The sequence below is a fragment of the Staurois parvus genome, unplaced genomic scaffold, assembly GCF_062004578.1.
Source record: "Staurois parvus isolate SC_StPar_1 unplaced genomic scaffold, SC_StPar_1.0 ptg002513l, whole genome shotgun sequence".
NCBI lineage: Eukaryota > Metazoa > Chordata > Amphibia > Anura > Ranidae > Staurois > Staurois parvus.
This window is the reverse complement of record NW_028320309.1, coordinates 45,613-66,994: the sequence shown is the minus strand read 5'-3', so window position 1 is coordinate 66,994 and position 21,382 is coordinate 45,613. Positions and strand designations below refer to the sequence as shown.

General features: G+C 53.4%; 1 protein-coding gene across 1 annotated transcript in view; it reads right to left on the bottom strand.

Annotated features, from left to right (window-relative positions):
- Positions 1-21,382, bottom strand: part of LOC149430703 (small conductance calcium-activated potassium channel protein 3) — a 110,974-nt gene that overhangs the window by 67,245 nt on the left and 22,347 nt on the right. Inside the window, exon 2 of the mRNA XM_089666076.1 lies at positions 4,214-4,309. Within this exon, the coding sequence (XP_089522202.1) occupies positions 4,214-4,309 (96 nt within the window). The remainder of the gene's footprint in view (positions 1-4,213; positions 4,310-21,382) is intronic.

Genomic DNA, 21,382 nt, shown 5'->3' with positions numbered 1-21,382 from the left:
TACAACATTCCCGGCCGTTGACCTTTATATCCCATGGAAGGAATGTCCACACATAGAAGTACCTTTGCTGTGCTCTATTGATGGAATTTAGGGAATGGCGCATCATTGTGCCCCAATTCCATGCCAGAGTCCTCCAGACGACATTCTCGGCCGTTGACCTTTATATCCCATGGAAGGAGTGTCCACACATAAAAGTACATTTGCTTTGCCCTACTGATGGAATTTAGGGAATGGTGCCACAGTCACATAGTCACCGCGGTCATCAAATCGACATACATTCCTGAGTGACAATTACATACAGTTGCAAGAAAAAGTATGTGAACCCCTTGGGATTATGTGGAGTTTTGCATGAATTGGGCATAAAATGTGCTCTGAACGTCATCTAAGTCACAACAATAGAAGAACACAGTCTGCTGAACATAATACTACACAAACATTAGATGTTGCCATGGTTTAATTGCACATAACATGTAAACATTCACAGTGCAGGGAGGAAAAAGTATGTGAACCTTTGGACTTAATAACTGGTTGACTCTCCTTTGGCAGCAATAACCTCAACCAAACGTTTCCTGTAGTTGCAGATCAGACCTGCACAACGATCTGGAGTCATTTTGGACCACTCCTCTTCACAAAACTGTCTCAGTGTAGCAATATTCTTGGGATGTCTGGTGTGAATCGCTCTCTTAAGGTCATGCCACAGCATTTCAATTGGGTTGAGGTCAGGACTCTGACTGGGCCACTCCAGAAGGCGTATTCTGTGCTGTTGCAGCCATTGTTTTGTTGAATTACTTGTATGCTTTGGGTCATTGTCCTGTTGCATCACCCATCCTCTGCGGAGCTTCAGTTGGCGGACAGATGGTCGTACGTTTTCCTGCAAAATGTCTTGATAAACTCTGGAATTCATTTTCCCATCAATGACAACAATCAGTTCAGGCCCTGAGGCAGCAAAGCAGTCCCAAACCATGATGCTCCCTCCGCCATGTTTCACAGTGGGGATGAGGTTTTGATGTTGGTGTGCTGTGCCTTTTTTTCTCCACACATAGTGTTGTGTGTTCTTCCCAAACAACTCAATCTTGGTTTCATCTGTCCACAGTATATTTTGCCAGTAGTGCTGTGGAACATCCAGGTGCTCTTTTGCAAACTTCAAACGTGCTGCAATATTCTTTTTGGACAGCAATGGCTTCCTCCGTGGTGTCCTCCCATGTACTCCATTCTTGTTTCATGTTTTCCTTATTGTAGATGTGTCAACAAAAATGTTAGAATGTGCCAGAGATTTCTGTAGGTCTTTAGCTGACACTCTGGGATTCTTCTTTACCTCATGCAGCATTCTGCACTGTGCTCTTGTAGTCATTTTTACAGGATGACCACGCCTAGGGAGAGTAGCAACAGTGCTAAACTTTCTCCATTTGTAGACAGTCTGTCTTACCGTGGACACAGGAACATCAAGGCTTTTGGAGATACTTTTGTAACCCTTTCCAGCTTCATGCAAGTCAACAATTCTTGATCGTAGGTCTTCTGAGAGCTCTTTTCTGCGAGGCATGGTTCACATCAGACAGTGCTTCTTGAAATCAGTAAATCCAAAACAGGTGTGTGTTTTTTAAGGGCAGGACAGCTGTGAGCAACACATCCAATATCATCACACTGATTGGAGTCAAGGTTGGCTCACTCCTGGCTCCAATTAGCTCTGGGAGAAGTCATTAAGCTAGGGCCTCACATACTTTTTCCTCCCTGCACTGTGAATGTTTACATGTTATGTGCAATTAAACCATGGCAACATCTAATGTTTGTGTAGTATTATGTTCAGCAGACTGTGTTCTTCTATTGTTGTGACTTAGATGATGTTCAGAGCACATTTTATGCCCAATTCATGCAAAACTCCACGTAATCCCAAGGGGTTCACATACTTTTTCTTGCAACTGTATAGTGGATGGTCCGCAGCAGTCACATGTGAAAGCATATGCAGCACTTTTGGCAGCCACCCCCCTCTAAAAAGTCTCTCTTTCCACTCGGGGTCATTAGTACTCACAGGACTGGGCTCTCTGTAGTCACTTCCTCCATAGGTATACCTCTCCCGGGACCCTTCCGGGGAAGCAGCCTTGCTCAGGGAACTCCTGACCCCTGAGCTGGCCAAGAAGACCTTTCACAATCTGCCCTAGCCCCCATCTCCGTAAGGGACAAAAGCGGAGTTACCCTTTAAGATGGAACCGTTGCCTATCTGGTGACCGGCCCACTTTGAAGTGGAGCCATCCCAGTTCTGCAGGCGTCGGGTTTATGGGCCTCGCCATTATGGCGGAGGATGGGGATATTCCTTAGTTTTGGCAGCTTTTTATCTAAAATAAAGCAATGCGGTGACTCCTTTTGACTCCTCGCCGTGTCCCCCCCCCCTTTCCAATTCCGAGCGTCGGGTGGTGCGCCGCCATGACGGGAGCGGAGGGCGAGTTTGGGAAGACACGTGGTGGGTGGGAGTGAATTGGCAGCTTGGCAGACAGTCAGACATTGACAAACAATGCACGGCTATATATAACACGGTACACAGCTGTGCGCGATTATTCACACGCAGCAGCCGTACGTTCATCAGTCACGTGACCAGCACCTGCCCCAACGCAGAGAATAGACCGCGACGACACAAAGGTTCTGACCGGGGGGAGGAGACAGGGCAAAGAATTCTGACCAAAAATACTTCAAAGGGGGGGTCAGAGGGATGGGACCCCCCGGGGGCCACGCTACACAATGGCGTCACAGGTTGATTGAATGATGGCGTCAGTGAGGGTTACTGACAGCTGGAACACATTCTGATGGTTGGGGAAAGACGAGATGATGTATCAGAGGGACCGAACAGGGAGCAAGGAGCAAAAGATTATGGGGGATGTGTGTGGATTAAAGAGCTGGGGATTATGGGATGGATATATATAGAGGGAAGCAGAGGATTATGGGATGGGAATAGCGGGGAGCAGAGGATTATAGGATGGGTATAGCGGGGAGCAGAGGATTATGGGACGGGTATAGCGGGAAACAGAGGATTATAGGATGGGAATAGCGGGGAGCAGAGGATTATGGGATGTGTATGACGGGGAGCAGAGGATTATGGGATGGGTATGACGGGGAGAGAGGATTATGGGACGGGTATGACGGGGAGCAGAGGATTATGGGACGGGTATGGCGGGGAGCAGAGGATTATGGGACAGGTATGGCTGGGAGCAGAGGATTAAGGGACGGGTATGGCGGGGAGCAGAGGATTATGGGACGGGTGTGGCGGGGAGCAGAGGATTATGGGACGGGTGTGGCGGGGAGAAGAGGATTATGGGACGGGTATGGCGGGGAGAGAGGATTATGTGACGGGTATGGCGGGGAGCAGAGGATTATGGGACGGGTATGGCGGGGAGCAGAGGATTATGGGACGGGTATACCGGGGAGCAGAGGATTATGGGACGGGTATGGCGGGGAGCAGAGGATTATGGGACGGGTATACCGGGGAGCAGAGGATTATGGGACGGGTGTGGCGGGGAGCAGAGGATTATGGGACGGGTATGGCGGGGAGCAGAGGATTATGGGATGGGTGTAGCCGGGAGCAGAGGATTATGGGACGGGTATACCGGGGAGCAGAGGATTATGGGACGGGTGTGGCGGGGAGCAGAGGATTATGGGACGGGTATGGCGGGGAGCAGAGGATTATGGGACGGGTGTGGCGGGGAGCAGAGGATTATGGGACGGGTATGGCGGGGAGCAGAGGATTATGGGACGGGTATGGCGGGGAGAGAGGATTATGGGACGGGTATGGCGGGGAGCAGAGGATTATGGGACGGGTATGGCGGGGAGCAGAGGATTATGGGACGGGTATGGCGGGGAGCAGAGGATTATGGGACGGGTATGGCGGGGAGAGAGGATTATGGGATGGGTGTAGCCGGGAGCAGAGGATTATGGGATGGGTGTAGCCGGGAGCAGAGGATTATGGGACGGGTATGGCGGGCAGCAGAGGATTATGGAATGGGTGTAGCCGGGAGCAGAGGATTATGGGACGGGTGTAGCCGGGAGCAGAGGATTATGGGACGGGTGTAGCCGGGAGCAGAGGATTATGGGATGGGTGTAGCCGGGAGCAGAGGATTATGGGATGGGTGTAGCCGGGAGCAGAGGATTATGGGTCAGCTTTGTTCACAATCCCGTCAGTTCTTCTGCTCAGACACAGTAATGGGGGATGGTCCTCGGGGTCACCTACCTGCACCTCCCTGGCGTGATACGCGATGATTAGTCCCAGCAGAATTATGGAGGATAAACTTATAAGGCATTTCAGGGCCAACGAGAACATGGAGTCCTGCAAGAGAAAAGTTCAGCGTCAGTCCGGATGGGGAATCTGCACTTTTCATCAGCATTCGTTTTATGGCGTCTTTTCATTTTTCAGAAAGGAGTCCTCAGCTCGGCCCTCACACCTTCCACCAGCCTCCCATTTCACGGTGTGTAGGCTGCACCATGATGGATTGGTGACCACAAGAACCTCCCACCTGGTTCCTCTAGACTGGACACCTTTTATATACCACGTGAACCTTTCACAGATGACACGGACCTGACTGAACGGGAAGATGGTCAAAGTCTGGACTCCATGGAATGGACCCCAGTCTCTCTCGACCTTTCAACATGGAACCCTTAGAGTAACTCCTGGCCCTCAAGCAACCCAATGACTGGACACCTTTTATATACCACGTGAACCTTTCAAGGATGACACGGACCTGACTGAACGGGAAGATGGTCAAAGTCTGGACTCATGGAATGGACCCCAGTCTCTCTCGACCTTTCAACATGGAACCCTTAAAGTAACTCCTGGCCCTCAGGCAACCCAATGACTGGATATATCTCACGGTACATTGGTGTGATGGTCACTGAGAACGATGCTTCTTACATTTGTGGTCTTTGAGAAAATTCCCCCCAGCCCCCATGACTCCCAGTCTCTAGGGGTCTCTAGGATGTCCTGTGCCACGAAGTAGGACACGGTATTGGGGTTCTGAAAACTGGGAGAAGAGGCCAAGCACAAAAGCTCCTTCACTACCAGGAGCTCCATTGCCTTGGCCAGGTCACCACCGCTTCCTGACTGGCTGAGTGCTAATGCGCTCGACACTAGTAACTATAAACATTCCCGCCCGGCTCCCATGACTCCCAGGCTGGGTCTCTAGGATGCCCTGTGCCACGAAGTAGGACACGGTATTGGGGTTCCGAAAACTGGGAGAAGAGGCCAAGCACAAAAGCTCCTTCACTACCAGGAGCTCCATCGCCTTGGCCAGGTCACCACCGCTTCCTGACTGGCTGACTGCTAATGCGCTCGACACTAGTAACTATAAACATTCCCGCCCGGCTCCCATGACTCCCAGGCTGGGTCTCTAGGATGCCCTGTGCCACGAAGTAGGACACGGTATTGGGGTTCCGAAAACTGGGAAAAGAGGCCAAGCACAAAAGCTCCTTCACTACCAGGAACTCCATTGCCTTGGCCAGGTCACCACCGCTTCCTGACTGGCTGAGTGCTAAGTAACTATAAACATTGTTTACTGAAGTTGTTCTAGAAGTAACAATGTAACAATTCACACAGTATCTTCACTAAACACTCCTGTACTTGTTCTGTTAAAGAAGAACTCCGGGCAAAATTGTAATTTTCCCATGCAGTGGGGTTGTGCCCCTACTACATGGGTTACCTGCTTGTTTTTGTCTAGGGGTGAGGGAAGCGGAGATATACTTACCTAAGCTGCCAATCCTTTGAGCGCAAGACCAGTCCCCCCTGCTCCTGCCTCCCTCGCATACTAGAGGTCTTGTGAATAGACCGTTCCTGACGTCATCACGCTCATAGACCGGCTCTGGACTTGAGGATGGCAGGAACAGTTCCTGACGTCATTGTGCCTATAGACCAGCTCTGGACTTGAGGACGGCACGAACAGTTCCTGGCATCATCGCTCATAGACCGGCTGTGGACTTGAGGACAGCAGGAACAGTTCCTGACGTCATCACGCCCATAGACTGGCTCTAGACTTGAGGATGGAAAGTACAGTTCTTGACATCATCGCGCCCATAGACTGACTCTGGACTTGAGGACAGCAGGACCAGTTCCTGACGTCATCACGCCCATATGCCAGCTGTGGACTTGAGGACAGCAGGAACAGTTCCTGACGTCATCACGCCCATAGACTAGCTCTAGACTTGAGGATGGCAAGTACAGTTCCTGACATCAATCGCACCCATAGACTGACTCTGGACTTGAGGACAGCAGGACCAGTTCCTGACGTCATCACGCCCATAGACCGGCTAAGGACTTTAGGACAGCAAGAACAGCTCCTGACGTCATCACGCCCATGGGCTCCGATAGTTGGTGGTCAAATGCAAGACGTAGTTCATATAATTAGCAGCACTCTGTTCCTTAGGTGGGGAGACCTGGGACCGTAATTACTGCGGGGCCCCCGACAGGTGGTTCCCCGACGGGGGCCCGGGGCCAGATGGTCCAGTTTGATTTTATGTGACCGGAACCTTTCTTTATCATTTTAAAAACTTCTGATGAAAAATGTACATGAAACAAAACAATGTGAACCATTCACACGGGTTCGTGTTCCAGAAGGTGTTCACAATCGCATGCCCCCACGCACGCACATGAGGGACCGCCGTGGGTGGAAGCCCATTACACCGGAACTCGTTACAATGTTTCAGCGATCTATTTATTACATCCTTGAAAATTATTGAAGAAAAGAATGAATTAATAATAATTTCATACGTTCTGTGTACACCGACCGCGTCTGAGGCGGACAGAGATGTTCGGATCGGTCTCATCATTTCCCAAAAAAAAGACGATCCGAAACTGCCTCCAGTGACCCCTGTGTCTCCAGTGACTCCTGTGCCTCCAGTGACCCCTGTGCCTCCAGTGACCCCTGTGTCTCCAGTGACTCCTGTGCCTCCAGTGACCCCTGTGTCTCCAGTGACCCCTGTGCCTTCAGTGACTCCTGTGCCTCCAGTGACCCCTGTGTCTCCAGTGACCCCTGTGCCTCCAGTGACCCCTGTGCCTCCAGTGACTCCTGTGCCTCCAGTGACCCCTGTGCCTTCAGTGACCCCTGTGTCTCCAGTGACCCCTGTGCCTCCAGTGACCCCTGTGTCTCCAGTGACTCCTGTGCCTCCAGTGACCCCTGTGTCTCCAGTGACCCCTGTGCCTTCAGTGACCCCTGTGTCTCCAGTGACCCCTGTGCCTCCAGTGACCCCTGTGCCTCCAGTGACCCCTGTGCACTCCTATAAACCCTGTACCTCTAGTGCCTAATGTGTCTCCAGTGAAATGTCTCTAGTGACCCCTGTGCCTCCAGTGTCTCCAGTGACCCTTCTGCCTCTAGTGACTCCTGTGTCTCCAGTGACCCCTGTTCACTCGTGCGTCTCCAGTGACTTCTGTGTCTCCAGTGACCCCTGTTGACTCCTGCGTCTCCAGTGACTCCTGTGTCTCCAGTGACCCCTGTGTCTCCAGTGACTCCTGTGTCTCCAGTGACCCCTGTGTCTCCAGTGACCCCTGTTGACTCCTGCGTCTCCAGTGACTCCTGCGTCTCCAGTGACCCCTGCGTCTCCAGTGACCCCTGTGTCTCCAGTGACCCGTGTCTCCAGGGACCCCTGTTCACTCCTGCGTCTCCAGTGACCCCTGTGTCTCCAGTGACCCGTGTCTCCAGGGACCCCTGTTCACTCCTGCGTCTCCAGTGACCCCTGTATCTCCAGTGACCCCTGTATCTCCAGTGACCCCTGTATCTCCAGTGACCCCTGTTCACTCCTGCGTCTCCAGTGACTCCTGCGTCTCCAGTGACTCCTGCGTCTCCAGTGACCCTGGTGACCCCTGTGCCCTCCTGTGTTGGTCCACTGCCCCCCTGCATCTCCAGTACCTGCATGTTCCTGTGCTTCCAGTGACCCCGACGTGTGCTCATGTGTCCCCAGTGAACTGAACCCGTTGACTTCAGCGCACTTCTGTGACTCCAGAGCATTCCATGTCCCCCCCCCGCCCCAGTGACCCGAATGCATCCTGTATCACCAGTGCGATCCAGTGACTCCACTGCACCTTGGTGACCCTTCACAGAGCCTCAGGTTGTCTCCTTTCATCTCCTGGGCTGTCCTCTCTGTAGATAGGGACCCCCGCCCATGGCAGGCTGTGCGTACCCCAAATGTGGAGCAGTTTTCTTGAACCCCAGTATCTAGATTTACAATTTCTCGCCGTAACACAACACACAGCAATGCGAGAACCGAGGCGCAGCGCAACGCACACATCCCTGCGCACCACCAATAGGGCGGAGCCTGTCCTAGCCTGAAAGAACCCCCTTCCCATAACGCATGGAAAACATGTGAGTGGGGGGGGGGGCAATCATAAAAAATTGGGCGTAGAACCAGGGGCGGACTGACAACTCATGTGGCCCCCGGGCAATAGGGGGATCATGGGGCCCCTGTGTCCTTGCCCACACTCAAAAAAGCCTATGGAAAAGGTACCAGGGGCATCTCATGGGGCCCCCTACTGACCTCGGGCCCTTGGGCAATGCCCGAGTGCTCGAATGGTCAGTCCGCCCCTGCGTAGACCACTCAGCTCCTGTTTGGGGAGGTTAGGATCTCGATGGGAGCGCTGACTCAAGATGCAGGTGGCTTCAGCGGAACTCGAGAACTGCCGATTCCGCGGTGCGAGTGACAGTCAGTATTACTAGATGGGTTTAGCATCTTTGGAGAGCTGGAGGAAAAAAACGTGCAGGACCCTTTTTTTAGTCCGCACTAGAATCGGATCGCATGGTAGTCACACCCATGCGATCCCATTCTGCACACCGCACCGTGTTTTGCGGACCGCTTTCGGCACGTTAACATACACACCCGCAGCGGTTCGCATGAACGGGGTGCAAAACGCTGCGAATTCCACAGCGCATGAGCGTGAACCCGGAACTGAAGCGACTTTACACTCTCTGGCGCTCAAAGTCGCATCACAGTAGCGCAGGACCCTTTTATTGGTCCGCGCTAGAATCGGATCGCACGGGTATTTACACCCATGCGATCCGATTCTGCGCATCGCACCGCGTTTTGCGGACCGCTTTCGGCACGTTAACATACACACCCGCAGCGGTTCGCATGAACGGGGTGCAAAACGCTGCGAATTCCACAGCGCATGAGCGTGAACCCGGAACTGAAGCGACTTTACACTCTCTGGCGCTCAAAGTCGCATCACAGTAGCGCAGGACCCTTTTATTGGTCCGCGCTAGAATCGGATCGCACGGGTATTTACACCCATGCGATCCGATTCTGCGCATCGCACCGCGTTTTGTGGACTGCTTTCGGCGCGTTGACACACCCGCAGCAGTTCACATGAACGGGGTGCGATTCTGATGCGGAATTTGCACACAAAAAACGCTTCGAATTCCGCACCGCATCAGTGTGAACCCGGGACTGAAGCGAATCTACACTCTCTGGCGCTCAAAGTCGCATCAGAGTAGCGTAGGACCCTTTTTTTGGTCTGCACTAGAATCGGATCGCATGTCGTTAACATACACCATGCATCAGTCGCCTTACCACGGGCATTTAACGTCGTACTCAATACAAAAAAGACGCAACTTAAACAAAAACGCATCAATAGGACGCGTTCAAAAACGCAAAACACGCTGGAAAATGCAACAGTCGCCTTACCATGGGCATTTAATGTCGCACTCAGTACAAAAAAAAAAAAAGATGACGCAACTTTTACAAAAATGCATCAAAAAGGTGCGTTCAAAAACGCAAAACACGCTGGAAAAATGCATCAGTCGCTGTACCGTGGGCATTTAACGTCACACTCAATAAAAGAAAAAAAAAAGACGCAACTTTTACAAAAATGCATCAAAAAGGCGCGTTCAAAAACGCAAAACACGCTGGAAAAATGCATCAGTCGCTGTACCGTGGGCATTTAACGTCGCACTCAATAAAAGAAAAAAAAAAAGACGCAACTTTTACAAAAATGCATCAAAAAGGCGCGTTCAAAAATGCAAAACACGCTGGAAGAATGCATCAGTAGCCACGCCGAGGGCTATTAACGTCGCACTCAATACAAAAACAACAAAAAAATGCAACCTTTACAAAAATGCATCAATAGGGCGCGTTCAAAAATGCAAAACACGCTGGAAAAATGCATCAGTCGCCGTACCGTGGGGTCCGTCCAGGTCGATGTTGTCCCAGCCTGACAGGCGTGCATCCCTGTGCCGGCATCCTATCCATTTCTATTGCAACAAAGGACAGTTGGGTGGGGGGGGTCCCAAAACGCATACAAACGCATTCACTCGCACGTCATGCAGCCGCGTGTCCCAGTAAAAGGGACGCCAGCACAGGGAAGCACGCCTGTGTGACCCCCGGGGGGCCAGGGAACCGTGGGCCTGCATGGGGCCGGCAGGAAAGCACCCCATGTGAATGAGCCCCAACGCATGACAACGCACAGAGGAAACGCTGCAGAAACCCTCCCCCCCACCTCTGCAGCCATGCATAGACCCCGGTAATGGGATCAGGTGATCCTCGGCTCTCTGATTGGACACCTGCTGCACTCCTCATTACTCCCACAGCTGGGGATGATCAGAGCTGCAGGAAGAGGACGGCCAGAGGCTGAACCTCTACATCTAGGAGCTGCCTGGACTGGGATCTGGTGAGTGAGCTTTGCTGGTCCTTGTAGTTCACCACGTTGCATGTACCTGTGCGATTCATGAGGTTGTACCGGTCCTCTCCTCATTGGGTGCAAGGTGGGATCTCTGCTTCAGAGGGGGGGTTCGGGGCCCATTCAGATCTGGTGCGCGCGTTGGCATGCATGTGCAAAGGATTTGGAATAAACAACCGAAGCTTGCAAACGCATCAAAACGCACGTGCTGCGTGTTCCATGCTGCGTGTTTCGGTGTAGGCTTCTACAGGCCACCCGACGCAGTAAAACAAAATCGGACATTTGATGGGTTTTTCCAAACGCACTGCGAAGGGACCGGACGCTGTTTGTATTCTGGGGACGGCGGACGCATTTACGCGTGTAAACTTGTGACGTCGCCTTGCTTGGCTTTTGCTGCACTGGCTCAGAATGATCGCATGACTTTACGGCATTGGCTTGGGGGATCACGTGACCTCAACAGGCTGGCTTGGCATGACCCCACTGCACCGGCACGGGGCGATCGCATGACCCCACTGCACCGGCACGGGCTGATTGCATGACCCCACTGCACCGGCACGGGCTGATTGCATGACCTCACTGCAATGACTCGGGCTGATTGCATGACCCCACTGCACCGGCACGGGCTGATCGCATGACCCCACTGCAATGACTCGGGCTGATCGCATGACCCCACTGCACCGGCACGGGCTGATTGCATGACCTCACTGAGTTTTGTTCTGAGCGATTGCAGGACCTCACCACGTTGTCTTGGAATGATCACATGACCTCGCCGCATTGGCTCAGGGGTGGTCGCATGACCTTGCCACGTTGGCTTGGTGGTGGTTGGTTGATCTCGCTGCGTTGGCTCGGTGTGATCACATGACCTCGCCGTGTTGGCTCACAGTTGGTCGGATGACCTTGCCGCGTTGGCTCGGTGTGATCACATGACCTCGCCGTGTTGGCTCACAGTTGGTCGGATGACCTTTCCGCGTTGGCTCGGTGTGATCACATGACCTCACCACGTTGGCTCATGGTTGGTCGGATGACCTCGCCGTGTTGGCTGGGGGTGGTCGCATGACCTCGGTGGTGGTCGGATGACCTCGCCGCGTTGGCTCGGTGGTGGTCGGATGACCTCGCCGCGTTGGCTCGGTGGTGGTCGGATGACCTCGCCGCGTTGGCTCGGTGGTGGTCGGATGACCTCGCCGCGTTGGCTCGGTGGTGGTCGGATGATCTCGCCGCGTTGGCTCGGTGGTGGTCGGATGACCTCGCCGCGTTGCCTCGGTGGTGGTCGGATGACCTCGCCGCGTTGCCTCGGTGGTGGTCGGATGACCTCGCCGCGTTGCCTCGGTGGTGGTCGGATGACCTCGCCGCGTTGCCTCGGTGGTGGTCGGATGACCTCGCCGCGTTGCCTCGGTGGTGGTCGGATGACCTCGCCGCGTTGCCTCGGTGGTGGTCGGATGACCTCGCCGCGTTGCCTCGGTGGTGGTCGGATGACCTCGCCGCGTTGCCTCGGTGGTGGTCGGATGATCTCGCCGCGTTGCCTCGGTGGTGGTCGGATGACCTCGCCGCGTTGCCTCGGTGGTGGTCGGATGACCTCGCCGCGTGCCTCGGTGGTGATCACATGACCTCGCTATGTTGGCTCGGTGGTGGTCAGATGACCTCACCGCGTTGGCTCGGTGGTGGTCACATGACCTCGCTATGTTGGCTCGGTGGTGGTCGGATGACCCTCGCCGCGTTGGCTTGGTGGTCGGATGACCTCACCGCGTTGGCTCAGTGGTGGTCGGATGACCTCGCTATGTTGGCTCGGTGGTGGTCGGATGACCTCGCTATGTTGGCTCGGTGGTGGTCGGATGACCTCGCTATGTTGGCTCGGTGGTGGTCACATGACCTCGCTATGTTGGCTCGGTGGTGGTCGGATGACCTCGCCGCGTTCATGCCACATTCTTGCTGATATTCGGCGGGTTAGGGAAAGCGATCGATTGGCTCTTCATGTTGCAGACCACATGGGGAGGGAGGTCTGTAGACCGCATCCTGGGCACCGGCATCCTCTGGAAGGAGATAAATGCTGATCTGTCTGCGGAGCCGGCGCTGAGGTCACAATGCGGAGATGTAATTATCAGATGGAAATGGATTCTCACAATAAACCGCCACCGTCCTGAGAGATGGACGATCGTCCCTGTCCTCGGAGTGCCAACCTACGCCAAGATGGCCGCCCTCACCCTACGTACCTGGCGGTGTGCTGAATAAATCCCCCCCCCCCCCCTCATCCTCCAGGTGTCCCGATTCCTCTCTGCTGTCACTGCACACTGGGAGCGCCTCACAATCAGCCAGTCAAATAGAGCTCCGCCTCCTTTCCTGGCTGGAGGACGCCCAGCATCCTCAAGCCCTTTCCTCCCCAACCTGACTGTCCCTGGCCACGCCCCCTTTCATTCATTGCATTAAACTCCTTTCAATCATGGAGGGTCTGCATCACATGTGGGCGTTCCTAGGGTGGTCTGTCTAGGAACACCTGCGCCTTCAGACAGACACCCGCCCGTGTAGGAATTTTGATAGTTGCATAACTCCTCCCACTGCTTGCATCAGGGCTGAGGGCTCTTGAGAGGAGTACTGAGGCAGGGGGGCTGGGATGTTTTCAAACTATGTACAGCCCCTGCCGGCCCCTCCCACCAGCCACAATCTGCCTGCGCTGCATAGAGAAGTACAGAGGGCCAGTAATGACATCACTGAGACTATAAATGAGGTATGTAATGGGAATGGAAAGGTAGGGGGAGGGAGCAGTAGGGGGGAGGAGACACTGAGGGGGAGGGACACTGAGGGGGAGGCAACAGTAGGAATTACAGAATGGAGGGGAGGCAGTAGGGATTACAGAATGGAGGGGGAGGGGAGGCAGTAGGGATCACAGAATGGAGGGGGGGGCAGTAGGGATTACAGAATGGAGGGGGAGGGGAGGCAGTAGGGATCACAGAATGGAGGGGGGGGCAGTAAGGATTACAGAATAGAGGAGGAGGGTGTTAGGTGGGATTTAATATTGGGGGGGGGGAGAAAACGGGTGGGACGTCAGATTGGGAGGTTGGAGGAAACGGGTGGGATGTCAGATTGGGGGGTTGGAGGAAATGGGTGGGACGTCAGATTGAGGGGGGGGGGGTGGAGGAAATGGGTGGGACGTCAGATTGAGGGGGGGTGGAGGAAATGGGTGGGACGTCCAGATTGAGGGGGGGGGGAGGAGGAAATGGGTGGGACGTGAGATTGAGGGGGGGTGGAGGAAATGGGGTGGGACGTCAGATTGAGGGGGGGTGGAGGAAATGGGTGGGACGTCAGATTGAGGGGGGGGGGAGGAAATGGGTGGGACGTCAGATTGGGGGGGGAAGTGGAGGAAATGGGTGGGACGTCATATTGGGGGGGAAGTGGAGGAAATGGGTGGGACGTCAGATTGGGGGGGAAGTGGAGGAAATGGGTGGGACGTCAGATTGGGGGGGAAGTGGAGGAAATGGGTGAGACGTCAGATTGGGGAGGAAGTGGAGGAAATGGGTGGGACGTCAGATTGGGGGGGGGTGGAGGAAATGGGTGGGACGTCAGATTGGGGGGGAAATGGGTGGGGCATCAGATTGCGGGGGGGGGGGGAAGGGTGGGATGTCAGATTGGGGGGGTGGAGGAAAAGGGTGGGATGTTAGATTGGGGGGGGGGGTGGAGGAAATGGGTGGGACATCAGATTAGGGGGAGGAAATGGGTGGGGCGTCAGATTGGGGGGGGGGGAATGGGTGGGGTGTCAGATTGCGGGGGGGTGGAGGAAATGGGTGGGATGTCAGATTGGGGGGGAGAAAACGGGTGGGACGTCAGATTGGGAGGTTGGAGGAAACGGGTGGGACGTCAGATTGAGGGGGGGGGTGGAGGAAATGGGTGGGACGTCAGATTGAGGGGGGGTGAGGAAATGGGTGGGACGTCAGATTGAGGGGGGGTGGAGGAAATGGGTGGGACGTCAGATTGGGGGGGAAGTGGATGAAATGGGTGGGACGTCAGATTGAGGGGGGGGGAAGTGGAGGAAATGGGTGGGAAGTCAGATTGGGGGGGGGGGGGTGGAGGAAATGGGTGGGACGTCAGATTGGGGGGGGGTGGAGGAAATGGGTGGGACGTCAGATTGGGGGGGAAGTGGAGGAAATGGGTGGGACGTCAGATTGGGGGGGAAGTGGAGGAAATGGGTGGGACGTCAGATTGGGGGGGGTGGAGGAAAAGGGTGGGATGTCAGATTGGGGGGGGGTGGAGGAAATGGGTGGGACGTCAGATTAGGGGGAGGAAATGGGTGGGGCGTCAGATTGGGGGGGGGAATGGGTGGGGCATCAGATTGCGGGGGGGGGGAAGGGTGGGATGTCAGATTGGGGGGGTGGAGGAAAAGGGTGGGATGTCAGATTGGGGGGGGGGGTGGAGGAAATGGGTGGGACATCAGATTAGGGGGAGGAAATGGGTGGGGCGTCAGATTGGGGGGGGGGGGAATGGGTGCGGCGTCAGATTGCGGGGGGGTGGAGGAAAAGGGTGGGATGTCAGATTGGGGGGGGGGGGGTGGAGGAAATGGGTGGGATGTCAGATTGGGGGGGTGGAGCTCATAGTGGGCAGCACCAATGTATGATATTTTGTGGTAGTTCGATGTGCAGGCGGGGGGGGGGGGGGGGCGGGCGGTGACACCGACTTTCCCTCTTGGTGTCACCCTCCTGGGCCCCAGCAGATTAGATTGCTCTATAAAGCCCTCGGCAGGTAACGATCGATCTCCACCTCTCGATGGGCCGCGTGGCCGGCGTTGTCTCGTAATTGTGATTTATCGCCCGGATAATCCAGAGCGATGCTTCTCTTCCCGTCACCCCGATGAGGGCCGCCCCTCCCCGCCATCGCCCGTGTAACCGCATCAATAAAGAGATCGCTCCCATTAAAGTCGTCCTGCTGGAAGCTCTTAATGGATACTTCTAATTTTCTAATGCGAACGAACGCCAGAAATGCGCATCTCCTAAACTGAGGGCTGGGAAGCGGCCAAAGCCGCGGGATCGGCCCCAGTGATAGTATACGTGTCGATCAGCAGAGACAGTTATATGTCCGTCATGTGCGGGATCGATCGATCGGCGAGGCTCCAACGCCACTACACTATGTACCGGGTGTTCTCTGCAAACCAAACCATCGTCTTCTCAATGAATCAAAGTGGACCTGTCAGTGATTTATATGTCTGGAGAAATCAATTCCTGACACTTGGTGCCCAACCATTCCACTTCCATTTCCTCAGTCTCCCCTCCCCCAGTGATCAGGATGTACATTGTAACTTTGTAGAAGGAGGAGGAGGCGTTTCCTCAGTCTCCCCTCCCCCAGTGATCAGACTGTACATTGTAACTTTGTAGAAGGAGGAGGAGGCGTTTCCTCAGTCTCCCCTCCCCCAGTGATCAGACTGTACATTGTAACTTTGTAGAAGGAGGAGGAGTCATTTCCTCAGCCCCCCCTCCCCCAGTGATCAGACTGTACATTGTAACTTTGTAGAAGGAGGAGGAGGCATTTCCTCAGTCTCCTCCCCCAGTGATCAGACTGTACATTGTAACTTTGTAGAAGGAGGAGGAGGCATTTCCTCAGTCTCCCCTCCCCCAGTGATCAGACTGTACATTGTAACTTTGAGGAAATGCCGCCTCCTCCTCCTTCTACAAAGTTACAATGTACAGTCTGATCACTGGGGGAGGGGAGACTGAGGAAATGCCTCCTCCTCCTTCTACAAAGTTACAATGTACAGTCTGATCACTGGGGGAGGAGACTGAGGAAATGCCGCCTCCTCCTCCTTCTACAAAGTTACAATGTACAGTCTGATCACTGGGGGAGGAGACTGAGGAAATGCCGCCTCCTCCTCCTTCTACAGTCTCCTCCCCCAGTGATCAGACTGTACATTGTAACTTTGTAGAAGGAGGAGGGGCCATTTCCTCAGTCTCCTCCCCCAGTGATCAGACTGTACATTGTAACTTTGTAGAAGGAGGAGGAGGCATTTCCTCAGTCTCCCCTCCCCCAGTGATCAGACTGTACATTGTAACTTTGTAGAAGGAGGAGGGGCCATTTCCTCAGTCTCCCCTCCCCCAGGGATCAGACTGTACATTGTAACTTTGTAGAAGGAGGAGGGGCCATTCCCTCAGTCTCCCCTCCCCCAGTGATCAGACTGTACATTGTAACTTTGTAGAAGGAGGAGGGGCCATTCCCTCAGTCTCCCCTCCCCCAGCGATCAGACTGTACATTAAGGAAATGACTCCTCCTACAAAGTTACAATGTACAGTCTGATCGCTGGGGGAGGGGAGACTGAGGAAATGACTCCTCCTACAAAGTTACAGTCTCCCCTCCCCCAGCGATCAGACTGTACATTGTAACTTTGTAGAAGTATAGTGTAGCTTATTCTTATCAGAGGAGGTTTTCCCGGAAATTATATACGCCGCCATAACCTCACATACTGCCCCCGGCGACATGGCAGATCGGCGACTTCATTCACAGAGGCCCCAGCTGAGCGCCACCAACAATTCGCCCTCTTTGAAGCTCAGTAAGCTCTGACGTGACTCCGTATTACGATGAGGAAAGTGAGGCTTCCCAGCTGTTAGGTGTCTCATCACACAGCGGAAGCAGAAGAACGTTCCATCACTTCCACTTTCATCGCCAAACACGGCGTCACTTTCACAACTGCCAATCATGGAGGGTTTCCATATTTTTGTCCAAACACAAAACCCCGAACCCACATCTGCGTGTCATCTTCATGTATGTCGGACTCGGGACTTCATATAACATTGTTATTATGAAATATAATTATATATTCTGTATGTGTGAATGCATGTATGTAAATTATTCATCGATAGCAGGGGCGGACTGAGCATTTGGAAACCCAGGCACTGCCTGAGGGCCCGGGGTCAGGAGGGGGCCCCATGAGATGCTCCTGGTACCTTTTTCATAGGCTTTTTTCAGTTTGGGCAAGGACACAGGGGCCCCATGATCCCCTATTGCCCGAGGACCCCATGATCCCCTATTGCCCGGGGGGCCCCATGATCCCCTATTGCCCGGGGACCCCATGATCCCCTATTGCCCGAGGACCCCATGATCCCCTATTGCCCGGGGGGCCCCATGATCCCCTATTGCCCGGGGACCCCATGATCCCCTATTGCCCGAGGACCCCATGATCCCCTATTGCCCGGGGGGCCCCATGAACCCCTATTGCCCGGGGGCCACATGATCCCCTATTGCCCAGGGGGCCCCATGATCCCCTATTGCCCGGGGGGCCCCATGATCCCCTATTGCCCGGGGGGCCCCATGATCCCCTATTGCCCGAGGACCCCATGATCCCCTATTGCCCGAGGACCCCATGATCCCCTATTGCCGGGGGGGCCCCATGATCCCCTATTGCCCGGGGGGCCCCATGATCCCCTATTTTCCAGGGGGCCCCATGATCCCCTATTGCCCGGGGGCCCCATGATCCCCTATTGCCCGGGGACCCCATGATCCCCTATTGCCCGGGGACCCCATGATCCCCTATTGCCTGGGGGGCCCCATGATCCCCTATTGCCTGGGGGGCCCCATGATCCCCTATTTTCCGGGGGCCCCATGATCCCCTATTGCCCGGGGGCCCCATGATCCCCTATTTTCCGGGGGCCCCATGATCCCCTTTTGCCCGGGGGCCCCATGAGTTGTCAGTCCGCCCCTGATCGATATATATATAATTTAAATCATATAAAATAATATATATCAAGATGATTTCTAGTAATAATAATTAACTTTATATATATATATAATTATTAATAATATCAATAATATAATCTATATATAAAAGAAAGTGGGGAAAAAAAAAATATATATATATACATACAGTGCAGGAAATGTGTATTTGCTCCCCGGCTGATGCTGAATGTTCGCCCCTCACACACAAACGATCGGTCTAACAATGGAATGTTCGCCCCTCACACACAAACGATCGGTCTAACAATGGAATGTTCGCCCCTCACACACAAACGATCGGTCTAACAATGGAATGTTCGCCCCTCACACAGAAACGATCGGTCTAACAATGGAATGTTCGCCCCTCACACAGAAACGATCGGTCTAACAATGGAATGTTCGCCCCTCACACAGAAACGATCGGTCTAACAATGGAATGTTCGCCCCTCACACAGAAACGATCGGTCTAACAATGGAATGTTCGCCCCTCACACAGAAACGATCGGTCTAACAATGGAATGTTCGCCCCTCACACAGAAGCGATCGGTCTAACAATGGAATGTTCGCCCCTCACACAGAAACGATCGGTCTAACAATGGAATGTTCGGTGTAACACTGAGAGACAGAATACAACAACAAATTCAGCAGAAATGCGTCTAACAAATGATGACGGATCTGCATGTTCATGAGGGAAAGAAGGATTTGATCCCCTTTACAAAACATGACTTAGTACTTGGTGGCCAATCCCTTGTTGGCAATCGCAGAGGTCAGATGTTTCATGGAGTTGGCCCCCAGGTTCGCACACATCTCAGGAGGAATTTTGGCCCACTCCTCTTGGCAGATCCTCTCCAAGTCATTACGGTTTGGTGGCTGACGTTTGGCAACTCGAACTTTCAGCTCCTCCACAGATGTTCAATCGGACGAAGGTCTGGAGACTGGCTAGGCCACTCCAGGACCTTAATGTGCTTCTTCTTGAGCCGCTCCTTTGTTGCCTTGGCCGTGTGTTTTGGGTCATTGTCATGCTGGAACACCCATCCACCACCCATTTTCAATGCCCTGGCTGAGGGAAGAAGGTTCTCACCCAAGATTTGAGGGTACATTGCCCCGTCCATCGTCCCTTTGATGCGGTGCAGTTGTCCTGTCCCCTTAGCAGAAAAACACCCCCAAAGCAGAATGTTTCCACCACCATGTTTCACAGTTGGGATGGTGTTCTTGGGGTCATAGGCAGCATTCCTCCTCCTCCAAACACGGCGAGTTGAGTTGATGCCAAAGAGCTGGATTTTGGTCTCCTCTGACCACAACACTTCCACCAGTCCTCCTCTGCATCATTCAGATGTTCAGTGGCAGACTTCAGACGGGCCTGGACATGGGCTTTCTTGAGCAGAGGGACCGTGCGGGCACTGCAGGATTTCAGTCCTTGTCGGCGTAGTGTGTTACCAATTGTTTTCTTGGTGACTGTGGTCCCAGCTGCCTGGAGATCATTGACAAGATCCTCACGTGTATTTCTGGGATGATTCCTCCCTGTTCTCATGATCATTGACACTCCACGAGGTGAGATCTTGCATGGTGCACCAGACCTAGGGAGACTGACACTTGTTTTGTGTTTCTTCCATTTGTGAATGATTGCACCAACTGTTGTCACCTTCTCACCAAGCTGCTTGGCCATAGTTTGGTAGCCCAGTCCAGCCTTGTGTAGGTCTACAATCTTGTCCCTGACATCCTTGGACAGCTCTTTGGTCTTTGCCATGGTGGAGAGTTTGGAATCTGATGGTTTGATGGCTCCTGTGGACAGGTGTCTTTTATACAGGTAACACAATGAGATTAGCAGCACTCCCTTTAAGAGACTGCTTCTAATCTCAGCTTGTTACCTGTATGAGAGACACCTGGGAGCCAGAAATCCTGCTGAATGATAGGGGATCAAATCCTTCTGTCCCTCATGAACATGCAGATCCGTCATCATTTGCTAGACGCATTTCTGCTGAATTTGTTGAGGTATTCTGTCTCTCAGCGTTACACCGAACATTCCATTGTTAGACCGATCATTTCTGTGTGAGAGGCGAACATTCCATTGTTAGACCGATCGTTTCTGTGTGAGGGGCGAACATTCCATTGTTAGACCGATCGTTTCTGTGTGAGGAGCGAACATTCCATTGTTAGACCGATCATTTCTGTGTGAGGGGCGAACATTCCATTGTTAGACCGATCATTTCTGTGTGAGGGGCGAACATTCCATTGTTAGACCGATCATTTCTGTGTGAGGGGCGAACATTCCATTGTTAGACCGATCGTTTCTGTGTGAGGAGCGAACATTCCATTGTTAGACCGATCATTTCTGTGTGAGGGGCGAACATTCCATTGTTAGACCGATCATTTCTGTGTGAGGGGCGAACATTCCATTGTTAGACCGATCATTTCTGTGTGAGGGGCGAACATTCCATTGTTAGACCGATCATTTCTGTGTGAGGGGCGAACATTCCATTGTTAGACCGATCATTTCTGTGTGAGGGGGAACATTCCATTGTTAGACCGATCATTTCTGTGTGAGGGGCGAACATTCCATTGTTGGACCGATCATTTCTGTGTGAGGGGCGAACATTCCATTGTTAGACCGATCGTTTCTGTGTGAGGGGCGAACATTCCATTGTTAGACCGATCGTTTCTGTGTGAGGGGCGAACATTCAATATCAGCCGGGGAGCAAATACGCATTTCCTTCACTGTATAATATATATATAAGGTGATTGATCATATTTGATATTTATTATTATATGAAAGAAAGTGATGTAATATTAAAAAATAATATATTTGAGGCACCAGACAAAGTCCTAAGTGAGGTTTGGTTCCTTGTAGTTGTTGGATGGGGGCGCTGTGTACGGTATGTGGGCGCTGTGTACGGGATGTGGGCTCTGTGTACAGGATGTGGGCTCTGTGTACGGTATGTGAGCGCTGTGTACGGGATGGGGGCCCTGTGTACGGGATGTGGGCCCTGTGTACGGGATGTGGGTCCTGTGTACGGGATGTGGGCGCTGTGTACGGGATGTGGGCGCTGTGTACGGGATGTGGGCCCTGTG